The sequence below is a fragment of the Drosophila serrata genome, unplaced genomic scaffold (genome assembly GCF_035046125.1).
Source record: "Drosophila serrata isolate PLE 108 unplaced genomic scaffold, ASM3504612v1 contig_17, whole genome shotgun sequence".
NCBI classification, from domain to species: domain Eukaryota; kingdom Metazoa; phylum Arthropoda; class Insecta; order Diptera; family Drosophilidae; genus Drosophila; species Drosophila serrata.
The window spans coordinates 267,284-284,737 of NW_028256915.1; the positions used below are offsets into that span (position 1 = coordinate 267,284).

At 44.6% G+C, this 17,454-nt stretch overlaps 1 protein-coding gene across 4 annotated transcripts; it reads right to left on the reverse strand.

Moving 5' to 3' along the window:
• Window positions 1–226: 226 nt before the first annotated feature.
• Window positions 227–16,626, reverse strand: Tgi (Tondu-domain-containing Growth Inhibitor). 4 transcript variants are annotated; one of them, XM_086828516.1, is made up of 4 exons: window positions 16,424–16,626; window positions 15,732–15,870; window positions 1,427–1,741; window positions 227–1,369 (listed from the first exon to the last, which is right to left on the reverse strand). In XM_086828516.1, the coding sequence occupies exons 2-4, from the start codon at window positions 15,790–15,792 to the stop codon at window positions 582–584; spliced, it is 1,164 nt and encodes a 387-aa protein (XP_086684642.1). In that variant the 5' UTR covers window positions 15,793–15,870; window positions 16,424–16,626; the 3' UTR covers window positions 227–581. The 4 variants fall into 4 exon arrangements, with proteins under 4 accessions (XP_086684642.1, XP_086684646.1, XP_086684639.1 ...); XM_086828520.1 differs by lacking the exon at window positions 15,732–15,870 and having other exon boundaries at window positions 16,424–16,587; XM_086828513.1 differs by lacking the exons at window positions 15,732–15,870; window positions 16,424–16,626 and adding an exon at window positions 7,083–9,615.
• Window positions 16,627–17,454: the final 828 nt, after the last annotated feature.

The following is a 17,454-nucleotide window of genomic DNA, read 5'->3' on the forward strand; positions in this document are numbered from 1 at the left end:
AGCAACACGTACTGGTGATGCCGAAACAACATATATGTTGCAGAAAATCAACATGAACAGAAAATTGTCAATAACTCCCATATAATCTGTTCATATTTTACTAAACATTTTCAGAAAACAACCCTAAACCGCAAACAAAATTTACCAGATGAATGATGCCGACTTTGCACTAAGCAATAACAACTTTGTACGGATACTAGGCATACAAATGAAAGACCACTGCCTGTAGGATTGTTCACTTATGTTTAATAGGTGTATATTATTAAGGATTAGTCTCTACCAACTAAGCATTAAGAATACAAAATTTTGTCACTTGTACGTATACACTTTGCAATACACATATATCATATATCCGTGTGCTACCGATATCATTATCGATATTATCAATATTCAATAAAATCATATTTATCAGAAACTTGTAATACACTCGCAGTTGAAGAATTTCCGTTCACATCAGCATGAGATCTATAAACATTAATTGTGTAGTTTGAAATATTTATAATAAAAAACAGCTCTTGAGTTGGATCGGGATCGGAATCGGGATCGGGATCGGGATCAGTATCCTGGGGGGAGTCCTACTCCTACTCCTTGTGCCCGCCCTGCAGCTTCTTCCAGGTGTCGCCCAGAGCCTTGGCAAAGTGGTCGTCGACAGAGGCTTCAGTCTTGGTGAATATCGAGATGTTCGTGGATGATGTGGGCGAGGCGGGCGGCGTCTGCGTCGAAGAGGCGGCGGCGGCCGCAAGTCCTGGCTCTGCCTTAACGCGAATAATCGCCGGCATGGAGGGCGTCGTCGGAAGCTGACTGGTCGGCTGAATCGGATTCGGAGTGGCAGTTGGAGTGGGATTCGGGATCGGGGTCGGCGTTGTGGTCAAGTTCGGTGTCGGTGTCCCAACGGCTCCGCCTGGCACGCTGCTGTTGGCTGCATACGCCGGCGACGGAGTATTGTATCTGGGCGGCGTGTGGTGGGGTGTGGCCGGCTCCATAACCCCGCTGTCCGTCGTTGCCAGCGCTGGACCCGCTTCCGTCGCCGAGGGCGGCGGAGACAGAGGCGCCTGGTTTCGATTTAATGCCAATGATAGGGGCAGCGGTTCGTCCTGCGGCGGTGGAAGCTCCAGCTGCGGGGACTCCGGTCTTGACCGTAGAATAGGCGAGTGCAGCACGGGCAAGGCCAGTGGTGAGCGGTGCTGCTGATAGTGGTGCGAAGCTACTGGCGGTCCGTGGGCCAGCGGCGAGGCCTGCTGCTTGGGGGTCACTCCGGGCGATGGTGTTGGCGTTGGCATCGGAGTTGGCGGTTTATTGGACAACAAGGCAGCATAGTTCTCGCCCAGCGATCGCCGGAAATGCTCGTCGATATCGGACATCGCCACGTCTGCAAGGTAAAGTGTGTAAGGCAAAAGTCTGGTACCTTTCGACAGAGTTCTCTTACCTGAGGGATGGGCCTGCTCCGGCGGCTCCCGCTTCGGCGGTGCCTGGGTGATGACGCTGGGCCTGCTGTTGGCCGCATAGTTGGTCCCGGGCAATGGCTCGCGATAGGGCGGAGGGGGCGAGGCGCGAAGCTGGTGCTTCAACGTCCCGGATGACACCGACATATCAATGGGACTGTCCATATCCCGATCCTCCCGCTCTCGCTCTCGCTCCCGGTCGTTACTGACTGCGTCGTGGACCTGGTATTCGGCTGTGCGCTGGCGCCGCTCCCGTCGCCACTTGGTAGTGGGCAGCTCTTTGGCTGTGACACGCATCTCTGAAAGAAAAAGCATGGAAGAAGGGTCAAACATCGATCGGCGGATAACTCGTAAAAATAATAATAATAAATATATTCTCTAAAGCCGAAATCGCATTTCAATTAATGGCCATCAATTTGTGTTGGCTTTTGCGGTCTGTCGTCTCGACTCTTTGTTATGCCCCACCATCGACCAGTGGGCGTAGTGAATCACACGGAGTAGAGGCGAGGCCATCCATACAAACTCCATCGTTCTCCATCGAGCGAGCGAGCCCTGCCTTTGTCTCCCTGTTGCCTGTTTTTTCTTTCAAGTTTGTTGCCTAAGTTTTTCGCTTTTTGAATGAACTTCTGCCAAAAGCTCTGCTCGGAACTGGCCCAGAAATTATTATTCGAAGACGCCGCCATCGCCGTCACCAGCGAAAAAAAAGCACAGCACTCCACACACACACACACACACACACACAGATACAGATACCCAAGCAAATAAATAATAACAACAGAAAACTCACAATCATCGAGAGTCCCAGTCCCAGTCCCAGTCACAAAAATAAAAAATTGGTTTGAGAAAACTTGTTTTGTCTATGCTTGTGTATGTGTGTGTGTAAGTGTGTGTGTTTGGCGAGTGTGTCAGAGTCTGGGCCTGGCATACACTGAGCGAAACGTTGGGTGAAACGTGCCCGGCCTGCCAATGGGCGATGCCCGAGCCGCTGGCCCGGCGTGGGAAGCGGACAACCCGCCGAAGCGACTCAGCGAGCCAGCTGCGTGGGCTGCGGGATCTGGCCACGTCGAATCGGGATGTGCTGCAGTGCTGCAGCGGCGGAAGCGGAGTTGGAGATGGCTACCAGCACCGACAGTTCCACTACAGGAAACCAAGTATATATGTGTAAATAAAGCAGCAGGCGGCGGAAAGCCAGGTCCCAGAACCCAGTTTTTGATCCCCATCGGTCGAGATCGAAGGGACAAACCAGTCGGGCGACTTCTGCACATTTCGAGCAGCGCAGAGAGCCACTGCCACAGCCAGAGCTTGGTTGGGGGCCAAAAGACCAATGCATGAATGAATCAATGAATGGCGCATTGGCCGTACTCGGAGGCTGCATTGGCAGAGCGGGAGGCGAGGGAGGAGTAGGAGTACGCGGAGGCGAGAGCGTTGTCCTGTTTTTGGCAACGTCACTGCGAGGCTGCGGCTGCCATTTATTATTTCTGCGCCTGCGTCACGAGAGGAGTCAGTGGGGAGAACCAGAGGAGCACGATGGAGAGCAAGAAGCTGGGCAAACTGGTCTGCCGAGTGCGGAGCCCGGAGTGGGAAGGAGTGGCGGGTCGAGGTATAAAAAACCAACAAACTGCCGCAAAACAGCACGGAGGCTGGGACCGAAGCACGGGCTTGGGCTCAAGCTGCGGCTGCCGCTGCTGCTGCTGCTGCTGCGGATGATGATGAGGATGATGATAATAATAAAGAAACATTCAAATTTTATTGCACATTTCCGGTCGTTGGTTGTCGGCTGTCGGACGTCGGACGACGGCGTTTGTTGGGGATCGGCGGATAGACGGAGCTTTCTTTTTTAGGCTCCCCCTCTTTTCGCATTCTGCTCTGCTTCTACCTTTCCCCTTCTCACCTCCATTACCCTTGCCCTTTTGTTTACTTTGCAGCTTTTACTGCAGTCACAGTAACATTTCTGTATGGGTTAATTGGTCAGAAGCTGGGCTCTATCGATGGGAAGACGATTTCGAATTTTGGGGATTTTAAAACAATACTCGAAAAAGTATAGATATTCGATTGGTGCAAGTATTCATTAGTTGTTTCTGTTTGTTTTTTTTTCGCTTAGTGGTTTGATATACGAAACAGAAAAAAAGGGTACAATATCGATTCATGCCAGTTTGTCAAGTAATTCTAATAAAAAATTAAGAAGTTTAAATACATTTTCATAGCTCAAAAACAACCAGAAAGGAAGCCAAAGATTATATACCCTTGTAGATAGAGCTTCAATGACTAGGAATCAATACAATATAAATTATATACATATGTTTATATTAAAAAAAACAATGAAGTAATTCCTGTATTGCACCTATATGATATAGTCGTCCGATTTTTATAAAATTTTACAAAAAAAAACTGTAGAATAATATCTTATATTATATAGTAGTATATATATATATAGTATAAACCTTAAATTTGATCAAATTCTATTGAAAACTGAAATTGTTATAATTTTTTTTGTAAAAATTTTCCGATCATTCCTATGGCAGCTATAAGATATAGTTGTCCGATCCGGTCCGCTCCGACATTTATGCGAGTGAGAGTATATAGAAGACTAACTACAAAGTTTAATTTAGATAACTTTAAAACTGAGAGACTAGTTTTCGTAGAAACGGACAGACGGACATGGCTAGACCGACTCGGCTGTTGATGCTGATCAAGAATATATGTATGTATATACGTTATATAGTCGGAGATGACTCCTTCACTGCGTTGCAAACTTTAAAATGAAATTACAAAACCCTGCATAATGATAATGTATAATGATAGCTAGCAATTTAAATTTAAAAAATTTCCTGTTTCTTTGTTATTTAAAATTTTTAAATTAGTATACAAATTTGTTATTTGCTATGTGGAAAACTAAAATTAAACTTCACCAAACTTGCAACACATGTATGTTAGGTTCCGTTAACCCGCACGGACCTCGTAGGGCCACGCATAGGCCAATATATCCCTAAGATGTGCCTAGAGATTGTTTACGCAGTTTCAAAGTCCTCGAGGGAGTACATTTAACACATTTACAATGAAGAATATATCTAATTTATGAATTTTAAATCAATCTATAATAAAAGAATATAAAAAAGCATTGCAGATATTAAAGCCCATCTATTGGAATATCAAATTTCGACTTAGGATGTTTAAAACTTATTAAAGCCACAGTTCTTCATAGGCGATATCAAGAGATATCAGATGGAAAAGCAAGCTTAATTATATCGAAAACAAGGCTTGGGTATAATATAGCACAGAATATGAAAAATATAATATTGAAGACGGAATCAAAGGTTGCAAGTGGGGTATTGGGAAAACTTAACTACATCTACAAGCTACAAACATAAAGCTCTAAAAATTAAATACAAAATGTAGGAAAACCCCTAGGCGTAGTCTTCTACAGATCCTTAGATCTTTAGTCTTACCAAAAGAATATATGTAACTTGTATGAGTCATAAGACCATTTATTAACCTATTCTTGTTTTTAGATAAACAACCTTCTTGTTCTGCTTTTTATGCATAAATTAAATAATACCCTCGGATCCCTATGTATGTCGGGCGTACAAAGCTCAATCTATGAAAAGTAGCAGACACATTGATTTGCTTGTCTTATGCATATTTATACTTCTATCATCGTCGCAAGCGATTTTCCTTATTTATATTATTTCTCGTGCCGGCTCGTGAGTCATGCCCGGAGCTACGGATCCCCCACTGCCCACCACCATTCAGCGCCATACCCGCGTTACCCGCTGCCCGAGTTGATTGCAAATCTGGTTTTAATATGTCAACAAATTAACAAAAGCAAAAAATAAAACCGAGTCGAGCCAAGCACAGCAGCTCCAGCTCCAGCTCCAGCTCTGCCCCTTCCGCGGAAGCCCCTCCAACCATTTTTTTATGGAGGTTTAATGTTTAAACAGGCGCTCATTTTTTGCTCTTTCTCTAGCCGTTTTTGTGTTTGCCTGGCGTCGCCATGTAATTGAAAGCATTTGTGTGATTTGTGCAATGTCGCCAATTAACACGGAGGGCGACGAGCGACGGGCGAGGGGGCAACCTGACGGGGAGTGTGTGACGCCTGGGAGTTGGAGTGTGTGTCAATTGACGCCAATCGAACGCGACGGAGCCGGCGCAGAGCGTAGTAAAAGTGTTGCCAATTTCGTTACCAATTTTCCAGATCGCGCAACCCAAATGGAGACGGAGACGGAGACGTTGGGGGGAGACGGACTCCGCTTGCAGCCGGCGTGACCGATTGCCGCCGTTGGCAATACTGTGCCCATCACGTCCTAGCCCCACGTTGCCGACCACTGCGCCTCCGGCGAAGATAAGCCGAGCCGAATCGGAGCAGTCCGCTTCCGAAACGCGATCCCATCCAGCAGGCAAGTGAGTAGTTATCATGGTCAGAGGCAAACCTCACGTTCTCCGATCCATTGAACTTCAGCACCTATGTATGCACCAGGCTCCCTTCACGTGAGCAGCAGGTGCATCAGCTTGGGCTTCGCCAGAACTCAGAACAAAGAGATGTTCGTAATTGAACTTTGTCTGTTCAACCCAATCGAGTGTGGGCCATTCAAGCCCATAGAGTGTTGGCTTTAAAGTCCCCTAGATTCTTCGTATTCTATACTGGCTCTGCACCGATGTTGTCTTTACTTCTTTTTCACAGTAAAGGCAACAAATCCGGGCTTATAAAATATATGAATTCATGGGAAGAATTGCTATTAGACAGGCAATTTCCGTGATAAATATATAATTTGTTAATGCGAGACCCTCCAGGTTTAAGATGGACCTTAAATTTGGATTTCAAACTGATAGAACTAATAGTTTTAGATAATAAAATATTTATATCAAGTAGCTTGAATGGTATTGTGTTTCAATCGAAAGGCTACTTCAAGTTCAATCACCGAAATTATATCCTTTTCTTCATTTCCTATCTGGTATTCCCTTGAAAAGGTTATTATGGTTCCGGTCACAAGTTTGCAAAGCATTAAAGGAGATACATACATATATGGGAACCTATGAGGTATATATTCACCAGTTTCAACAAGAGATTATGGTGGTCTATCCGCTTATACGTAAATTAATTTCTAAATTTTAGATCTACATATATAGAATAGAACGTAGCAAATATTCTTCTTACTATTGCATGTCATAGAAATAATAGGAATGTAAGAATTACATACGTTTTTTTTTTTTGTGTTTTTCAAAATATTTTCCCGTTTAAGTCGTGAGAATGATGAAACACAGTAAAGGAGATACTTATATGGGACCCTATGAGGTATATTCTTCACCAGTTTCAACAAAAGAGAGATGTTGGTCTATCCAAATATCTATCTATCTCTAAATTTTAGATCTATATAGAATAGAACGTTGCAAATATTCTTCTTTCTATTGCAGGTGCAAAGAAGGTCATAGAAATAATAGAAATGTAAGAATTATGTGTTTCATGTTTTTCATACTATTTCCCCCTTAAGTCATGAGAATGATGAATCGGGTTTACTTCAAAATTAATACTAAGATATCGATCGCTTCTTATGGTCAACCCAAACTCTGCTTCTCTTTAGAAATTTACTTTGCTCGAATATGATATTCCCTCTATATATTCAGAGATCTGAGGTGGAAACGAACCTTTCTGGAACTGCTGCTGCTGCCTGTAGAGCTGGTGATGCATGGCGGCGGCCTGCTGAAGATCGCGCCAGGGCTGCCAGAGTAGACTGTTGGCCATGTTGGTGGAATTCGGATCCGAGGCTGGCTGGGACTGGTGAGCGCTGGAGCCAGGTCGTAGGGGGTGGTTCTGATGCAGCTGCTCCAGCTGTTCCATTTGCTGGCGGTGGTGCTGGTATATCATTCCTTGTTCTTGGCCCTGGCCCTGTCCCTGACCCTGGCTTTGATAAGCTGCCAATCTTTGAGAGGCAGCAAGAGCAGCGGCTGCATGGGCCACCTCTCGCGCAGACGTACTTGGCGAACTGGCCGTGGAGGAGGCGGTCGAGGAAGTTGAGGGGCCATTCAGGCAGGATGCCGAGGACGTGGATGCGGTGGAGGAGGTGGGCGAGGCGGATGAGGCGGGGGACGACGAGGAGGCGGCAGCTGCTGCTGCGGCCAAGCGTTCGATTTCCTTGACGCGGTTGTAGTAGTTCTGCTCGAAGGCATTCAGTATGCAAAGATAGTCCATGGCTCGGGGATCGAAGATTGCTCTGCGGAGCTGCTTCCTTCCTGATTGCAGACCGACGATTGCTGGCCGGAGAACCGCTTACATCGCTGCCGCCAAAGCCGACTCAGCTGACTCGCGGCGAGTCGAAAGGCACTTCTTTTCGGTTTCCTCGGCCTGTCTATCGGCACTCCGCGGCGGCGGTTGGGAGCGGTAGACTTTTTATTTATTTGCTTATCTTTCCCTTTAGTTTATGATTACTTTTTGCGCTTTGCCGCAGACGCAGAAGCAGACGCGGGCACAGATACACACACACACACAGATGCAGCGAGACGAATGTGCGCACACGAACCGCAAGTCGCGACTATAGATACAGATACAATCTGTTTCTGTTTGTCTGTTTTGTATTTTGTATTTTTTATTTTTTAGCTTTTTGTTTCTTCTCTGCCGTGGACGGCGACTCGGGTTACAGTCTCTCGCAAGTCTACGTCTCCGCCACCGTCACCGTCTCCGTGTCCGCAGATCTGCTCCGGCGACGTGAGCCTCGAGTCGACATTTAGCAAAATAAAAATAGCACGCTCTTTTTTTTCTTTCTGGCCGTCTTTGTTATGGCGGCGACTGTGGCTCTGGCTCTGGCTCTGTCTCTGTCTCTGACTCTGACTCTGGGTTATATGTGTTTCTTTTCCGAGTAATGATTTGCATAGAAATCGACAAATCGCCAACTGAACTTGAGCGCCAGTTTTCGCTTTCGGAGAAGAAACCTACGGACTCGTCCGTAGAGCACGGCTCACACACACACACACGCACACACACGGACACACACGTACTAAGCTTGGCGCACGTTCCACTGACGACGACAGCGACACCGCGACCAACAGAAAGAGCAATAGCAAGAGAACTGGAACTGGCGACGGACAAACTTAAAATGATCAACGGCGAGCGGCGACTCGAAGATTGTGACTGGGGGCCAGCTTTGATCTTCAAAAGCTCCAGCTTTGGCTTCGGCTCAGTCTTCGTATTCGCCTTCGTGAGCTTCGGAAGCCTTCGTTTGCGACTCGAGGGCAAGTCTCCACTGGGCTCCGCTGTGTAGACTTGGGGCCTCAAGAGCCATTTGCACTTGCGCCAACTTCCCCTCAGCCTCTGTCGCCGGAGGTCTGGTTTGAAGTTGTTGCTGGTGTGTCTCTTTTGGCCCATTCTGTTGTTTTCTTCATTTTCTCCTCTTACCGATTTCCGTTTTGGCTCTTTGCTGGCCCTCTCCATTCGTTCTCGGCGGATTTCGGATCTGAGCTGCTTGCTCGCTGATTTGGTAATTGAAAAACTAAAACTGAGAGCTGGCCGTGTACAGGGAAAGGGGTTTCATGTTCATGCTTGCCCGTAGGATGTGGCAGCCAGCCACGCCCCTCCCGCGGTTCACCCATTCGATTCAGGCTTGGCAAATTGGGCAAAAGGGTAACGAAATGGCAGAAATCGGGAATTGGCCACAGTCTGTACGGTCGGCGCCCCGCAGTTGAGCCTGCCCGGCGTGGATTTGGATTTCGGTTTGGGCATGGAACTGTGAGCTGGCACTTGGGTTGGGCTGCATCCAGGCAGCACATGCAGTGGGCGTTCTCTAATTTGTCTTTCCCGCTCTTCGGGCTCATTATAATGTTTACCCAGACTTTTGTCACAACAAATATACATACTATACTTTTTTGCGGAACAGGTAGACGGAACAACGGAATAATTTAATGTTAATAACAAATTTGTATCCATAACATTGAATTCACATTAAATTTAAAAAAGTAAGTTTTAAAAAAATGTATGACTTTGTGATAAGTAACCAATAGACTGATTATTATAACTATATACACACATATATATATAATGTATTGTTATAATGTAATATTTTAGATCGATTTTTGCAGTACGCATATCTTAAAATTGTTAAAATTTTATAATTTTATAAAGTGAAAGCAACACAATAAAGTGGCTAATTATGCCACATTCCAAATACTCATTTCTAATGCAATACCTAGATTTGATATTTTGTTGTTTCAATAATAGTAAAACCATCTCCCATTTCCAATAAATTATAATATTATTGTATATAGCATTTTGTTTCAAAAAAACAAAGATATTATGCGTACTTTATATGAATCTTAGTATAATTTAAAAACAAACATGGGACTTAGAGCACAATAAATATTCTTTTAGGTAAATAGTTGAGTCACGAAACCTGGTTTTGATAATATTAGATTATATTATCATTACTACATTTCTACGCTGTGGAACGATGTGAACTAATGGCATTTGGGCAGGATTTTAAGTTAAGATCGCTAAGTTACCCCAAAACTATAATGCATAATCTCAACGTCTACCGGGTATTAAAAGAGAAGTATTTTAAATGTATACATCACTTTGGTAATTGGACACATATGTTATGTAGATAGATTCAGTTCGAGAGACTATTTAAATATATTTTACTGTAAGATGGATCATTGCAATAAAGAAATGGTAAAAGTTATTAGGGAGCTGTCCAGGCGGCCTGTGATGAGCCCTTAGTTTGATAGATTCGTAAAAGTAAATTACTCATAATGTTGATCCTTTGAAAATGGTATAGGGAAAAACCAAAGTAACTGTGGCAAGTCGATCCACTCGCTTGCAGTGGGGCTATACTCAAGTTGCTACCCGTATTGTCATAGGTCGACAGATTTTGGGCTTGGCTCAGCTCAGATTGGCTTAGTTCGCGCCACAACTGTTCTTTGGGTCTGTTTGGTGTGTGGGCCTGGCTCAGAACGGCGGCAACAGCATCTACCATTGATGCAACTGCAACTGCAACGGCAACGGCAACTGCAACTACAACTATAGATAGAAAACGGCTATACTGCGCCGCATATACAAGCAGCCAGAGAACTGAAAGCAATAACAATAGCAAAACCAACTGAAACATGGAGAATGGAGGAAACTCGTTTTTAATTCAATAGCAGGCCCATGAAATTTTACGCCCGATTTGTAGTACAACTACTACTGTTGCGAGCCAATGAATCGCTACTGCAACTGCAACAGCAACAGCGAGGAGAGAGGAGTGAGGAGAGGGGAGAAGAGGAGGGAGGAGAGTGGTGGTGTCGAGGTGGAATAGAGGCGATGCCAGGCCTCGTCCACTTGGGTGCTGATCATATGGCCTGACTTGGCCTGGCCTGACTTGCACAAGCTCAGCTGTTGATCTCGCGCCATCCGCCAATCGATCGATACTTCCCAGCTCATTGTTTTTCCTTTTCCCCATGCATCTGTATAACATACAAACAGACACATTTCCCCATCGCCGTTTGTTAATCCACGTTTAAAATGTGCAATTTTCTGTTGCACGTCTCTGCGAGGAGGAGGAGGGAGGAGGGAATCCGAAAATTAAACAAAATCGAGCTCGAACCATTGGCTGGCTGAGTAATGGACGAGTGGAGTGAGCCAGCGGGCACAGCGCTCCTAGGCTTTAGTGCTTCAGGCTTACTCATCATCCAGCGAGCTCGGCCTGTGGTTATTGTTAATGTTGTTATTGTTGCTGCTGGTACTATTGTTGCTATTGTTGCTTTGCGCGAAAATTTGTAGTGTAGCGTGAAACATGGGCACGCATGCGCAACGAGGTCAATCGAATGGCAATCACGGCGAAAAATAAAGCAGCGAAAAAACAATGACAACAACAAAAACCAACACTACTAGGGCAGAAGAGTTCACTGGCGGACCAACAACAATGATAGCCAATTATCGAAGCCCAAACATTGGAAATCCAAGGGGGATCTCGAATAACCACTCACAAGGCGGGGAAAACTACACACTTTTTGGGGGAAAATAGGCCAGGTGGAAGTCCCTTTAGTAATTTTGCGAAACATCAGCAATGAATCTGTGATGATGTCTGACCTAATCATTTTTATGGAGTCCAGAAATAAGGCTTTTGCACCTTACTCTTATTTTGCCCAAGTGGTTGGTTGCTCAATTTGATATTTCCTAAGCTATACTTCTGGGTCTTCTGGCCTCTGAGTTTGCTGAATGACAAGCTAAGCAGCAACCTAATATTTCTGCATCGATTTGATACATATTCAGTTTACAGGTTGTCAACTGACTGTGCACCGTTGGAAAAAACAAAAACCGAAATAAAACTGTGGAAAATGCTTTGCCAACTGAATTTTGGTTTGTTTGGAAATCGGCCGGCGGTGGAGTAACACGAGATCCCTTCCCCGCCGATTTGGGTCACCGTAATGGCAGTGCGGAAGTCAGCGAGATTTTCATAGAGAAGCTCTGCCACTTTATAGATCGAGAGATGATGACACACAGACGAGATGAGATGCGATGCCTGTATCCATCCAGAACTCGTCGATACCAACAAGGCAATTATGTTATAACCCAGCCCGCACTTCCAGTCCCAGGCACCGTCTGGGTTTGCTGCTGTTTGTGAAATCTAACAATCTAATATATGTATATATCTAGTGGGTACATAATATATACGCAGCGGAGACAACACAAATCAGCGGCAAACCAGTTCAAAATTTAAATAAAACTCGAGCGTGCGCGCGATTTGAAGAGAAACTGGTTTTTGATTGCCCAGAACAGCAACAAAAACAATACGAAGAAACAGCAACATCGACATCGGCAGCGACAACGATGGCAAATAGCAAAACTAACAATAACATAAATATAGTTGTCATTATAAAATATCATCCGGTGCTAAATCAGGCGTGAGAAAAATTTCAATACATTTTACCGAATTTTTAATCGGTCGCCAACGATTGCTCGATACATTTTGAACTTTAGACAGACCCAAAAACACTTCCCCACCAATCTGAGACAACTTATATACATTTGCATGTACATATGTCCACCACCAGTGTCCTCTGTCGTTGCACCTTTGCAGCCCAGAGTCGCTGGGAAAGCGCGGAAATAGGCAAATGTTACATTTGTAAATAAATAAATAAAAGTCGGAGCAAAACTCTTCTCGACAGTGCCAGCAGTAGCAAAAAGAAAGGTGGTGCTCTAGTCCAAATCTCAGTGCCAGTCCCCATCCCCATGCCGTCCCGTCCCGTCCCGTTCCGATCCAATCCTACCCAATCCCATCCTATCCCAGTGGCAGCGTCCAAACTGGTTTCGTTGGCTGTTTGATTTTCTTCTGGACAAGATTTACGGCAATTATGCGCACCATTTGGTCGCTGCAAGTAAAAGGAAGAGAGTGTTGGCCCACAGAGTCGGCACTGGCGAAAACGAAGAATCGAAAGGCCATGTAAATTACCTGATGAGCCCCCAGTCCCCAGTCCACAGTCCCCAGTCCTCGATCTAACCCGTGAGTACCCCTTCAGGGGTCGGTGTCCGTCTCCAGCTGTGCCTGGCCAAGCTCAAAATTGCCACAATTTTTCTTTTGTGCGGAAGTCGGTGGTAGAAACTAACGCACGCTGGTACAGGCCACAATTTGTGTAACTATTTGTTTATTAATTATGGCCTAGAGTGGGCTCTTTGGCGGACAATGGAATGGCAGCTTAATTAACGGCCGATCCGCGTAGATCGAGCCCGCTCTTCTACGGGTGATTTATGAAGAACGCAATCCGTGCCGTAATGCCGTATTCGATTATGACAAATTCATTAATCATGGTCAGGTTAACGACATTGCACTTTGAATTCCGATGCCGCCGATCAATCAAATTGGCCCGAAAACAAGCCCATTACAACAGCTAGTAGCTCATCTGCAAACATAAGAAAGAGGCACTGGGCATTGGGAAGCACGGTGGACAAGCCATATCGGACGAAACCCAATGGAAGAATCGCATGCGATGTTCATTTATTTATTTGAGCATTGGACCATTTCTCTTTCTGGCCGACAACGAGCGGGAGCTATCACATAAATCGCACTCGGTTGTGTTGACAGCTGTACGAATATATGTATATCGGCTGAGGAATTTGTCAAATATTCAGAATTATGGCTGATAAAGCCATCTCCCAATGGGTAAATAAACAGAAACAAACATAATCATAAATTGGGTTTATTATCGGAATTCCATGCTGCCGCTCTCTCTTCGCTCTTCTCTCTGATTTGCATGTGCAAGTGTAAGAGGAAATAAGTGAGAAGCCCCACGGCGACGCACTATCAGCTGTCCCCGGTCCGCACCCATCGGGAACTGGGTCGAAATCAGAGCCCAAACAGTGCCGCCGGACAAGCCGCGGGCTTATCGTCCATTTGTGGATTGTGCAATTACATTGCTGCCCAGAGAACATGCCTAATCAAATTGTTTTTTGTTTAGCAATTATACACATATTTACGCCCCAGCACGCCAAATACTATACGGGCTCGGCGGAGCGAAGTCTTCTCCGCCGGGAATTTCTTTGGCATGTCACGCGGTCGCGTCGCCTCGCTTCGTGCGCTTGTTTGTCGCTCTGGGGGCGGGCGATCCGCCGGGATTGGTGCGGTGTGCGGTGGGAGGGGACGGACGGAGCAGCGGGCTCGGAGAATGCAAATTGCAAGTATTGAAGATATGTCGCCAGTGCAACAGCGAAAAATATGCAAGACCCGTACGAACACACATGTGCAAGATGCGAAACATCTACGATTCGTGATCGCCAGCCGCAGTGGCAACTACTGCACTGGTTATTGATAAGAGTTGCCCCGCCCCCCTGCTCCCTGCCACGATCCGTAAATCGGACTTACAATACATGCCGCACATGGAGCAGCGCCCAATTATTTCAGATATAATAAATATACGAAATAATAATATCAATTTTTTGGGAAAGTAAAATCATAGTTTTCCAATTCTTATGTACATAAATAAAGAAAGAAGTTATAGTTTTTTATAATCATTTTCCAATCGCTCCTTTAGAAGCTATAAGATAAAGTGGTCAGACCCAGTTCGTTGCGATGACCATGATACCTAGACTATTTGCAATGTTTTATCCTAAACTGGAATACTAGTTTGCATAAAAACGGACGACAGACATTGCTAGATCAACCCGGCTTGTAATGCTAATTCTGAACATACATAGGTTCTTGTATCTAAATAACTGCATAACTTTATCAAAAATTGTTGTTTTCATTTTTAACCTTTTTTGTTAGTAAATTGCTTTGCGTATATGAGGAAACGTTGTAGTTTTTTTTTTTTATCAGAATCAGTTGACTGCATCCAATAGGATGAAGTTTAATAATACCATTAAAAAAATTGTTTAACTTTGTTAAATCATTATTTTGTATTCATAATCTGCCGACTATATTATATGGCCCTAAGAGGAACCCTTAAAGAAAAAGTGAGATCATAACACTAAAATTAAAATGTTAACTTATACTTCAAGTACAGAAGGAAAAGTGTAAAATAAATGGTTGAACTGCTAAAATAAGTTCTGTTACATGACAGAGCTATTCTATTTACCCGCAGTTGTATTCATGAATGTACATACATAAATCCATATGTACATATGTATGCAGGGGGGGCTGGCGCATGTCTGTGTGTCGCGCTGTGGCCATCGAAAATGCGGCATTTGACACATTTATGAAAATCGGAATCGGAATGCGCCGCAAACTCATGTTGTTGGAATGTTTTGTTGTCGTTTTTTTTTCGCGAAAATAAAACATTTTTCGGATTTGTCGAGTGTTTACGCGATCGCACAGTGCCCGAAGAAAAGAATTGAATGCCCCGAACTGATTCCGGTGCCTTCCTGAGTGTTTATCCAGCGACCCCAATATCGAAGCCACCACCCCGGGAGTGGGTAGAGTTTTGTTGGCCAATGTATGAGTGAGAGATCGCAGTTATGTACGAAAAGGATGCCCTGCTGCAATCGTGAGTCATGCGTCGGGAGGAGAATAGAGTTCAGGGGGTAGGAAAGAAAAGAGGACAGACTGCGGGGCTGCAAGTAAGGAATTCCTTTCCGTATGACACACTGCCGACTGACGGCGGGAGCACTTTGTTTGAATATGATTAAGTCTTAAGGTATTTCGGGTTTCTGGGCTGACAGCAGCAGCTTAAAGGTGAAAGCCATATAAGAGTAAAAGGTAACCCCGGGCCAGATTCGTCCGCCCCCTCGAATGGCCACATTGGCTTTGTCAGTTGGGTTAACTTATAGCAACGATCGCTTCTCTTCCAAATGGAATTGGTTAATGACCAGGCCTCACCCGCTAATTCACTCACCGCTCGTGTTGTTCTGCACCATGTTCGCCGCTCTGAAGAGCACATCCAGCGCTGATTCCATGCTGGGGCCTATGAACGTGGGCTTGGTCTGGTGGTCTGCTGCTGCTCCGCCTGCGACCTGCACCGCGTGAGTTTCACACTGAAAATGTAAAGAAATTGACCATGAGCAGGCGCACACAGACGGAGGCAATGGGACGCCTGTGGCAGCTGGGGAACGGGGGCGGTCGCAGGCATGTGCACACACACACGCGTACATCGGAGAGCGGTCGCAAACTGGATACCGTGTATCGCGGAGCCTGGCTGCACTGGCGTGTATGTAAATGGAACGAAACCAAGCCAATCCCCACCGAACCGAACCGAACAAAGACTGACGCTGGCTCATCGCTCAGACTCTCCAACTGACTTGAAAACAAGTACGGCCAAATCCTGCTGCCAAACGGTTGCCATCTGATGGCGGCGGGGGAGGGGCTGGTGGCGCAAGCACGATGCAGTTGGGACAGGTTTAAGAGACCGCGCTGATGACAACGAGCGCGGTGGGATGGCGGAAATTTTGGCAATGACCAAGTACAGCAGACAGCAGCACAAATACTGCCAACTGCGATATTGTTGCCAAGCAGGCCAGCCAGCAGCTACCAAAGCATCTCAGTTCCCACATCCACTCGACTAACATCTACTATTGCAGCCGATTTTACCTTTTGCCTTGGGTTGCTTCCGAGTTTTTGTAGTCCTGAGTCGCAGCTGATTCTTGTTTTTCCAGATCAATCCAAACAATTTTCGCTGGACACAGCAATTTTTTATTTATATACGAAATAATCCAAAATACATACTATTAGAGCTGTTAAAATGTCGATGACACATCGATAACATCGGTGGTTTTGCTCACGCCGGTGCGATCAATTCTTTTGGAACTATCGGGATATCGCACACACGAAATACTGGTTTCTAGAAGATTTCCTTCACAAATTTAGCAAAATATTTACATTTTCCCGTGTAGAAAGTACGTATCGTCCCTAAGTGATGACAAGTTGTATTATTAATAAATATATTGCATTTTACAAGAACAACATGATAATTATACAAAGATGGACTTGTAACGAAATTTCTGCTTATGTTGATGCAAATTACCTTCGAATAGTATTCTGCTTTAAACATGATCATCCCCAGTTATGGACCATGTTTAATATTAAATTTTATCACCACTTTCCTATTCTTCCCCCAAAAATTCCTGTAGTCAGATAATAAAGTTATAAAATGTAGTTGATTTTTCCATACATCTGAATAAATGAATACATTGGCGATATGTATCGGTGAGTTATTTAGGATGACCCAAAAAGTTGCACGTCAATTTTAACCAAAAACCAGTCTCAAGACATGTATTTATACGAAAACCGTAGCCAAGCTGATTTTTTTTTATTTATCTAATATTTGAAACTAGCTTGAAATACGACCTAAAAGAGTGAAAATATCGAAAGATATCTGTATGGAACAGATGTTTTCTGCTGACAATATTTTCAGTCAGTGGTATTGGAAATATTTTCCCTCCTAGTACATTCTTAATTTATGTATATCAGCTGTTGTTTTATAAAAAACAACCATGTTTTTAAAGTATTTATTTAATTAATTATGGTTAGTAATACATATGAATTATTTTAATACATTTCATTACACAATTTAAATTATTTAACAACAAGTTGACCAAAAACTTGTTAATCTTTACAATTGG

What these genes read in the sequence shown, in the direction of transcription:
- Tgi (XM_086828513.1), bottom strand. Translation starts at nt 7,626, where the DNA reads ATGGACTATCTTTGCATACTGAATGCCTTCGAGCAGAACTACTACAAC. An exon ending in GCAGCAGCAGTTCCAGAAAG is followed by an intron (nt 1,742 to 7,082) that starts GTTCGTTTCCAC and finishes TTTTTCTTTCAG; the next exon opens with AGATGCGTGTCACAGCCAAA. An exon ending in GGAGCAGGCCCATCCCTCAG is followed by an intron (nt 1,370 to 1,426) that starts GTAAGAGAACTC and finishes TTTACCTTGCAG; the next exon opens with ACGTGGCGATGTCCGATATC.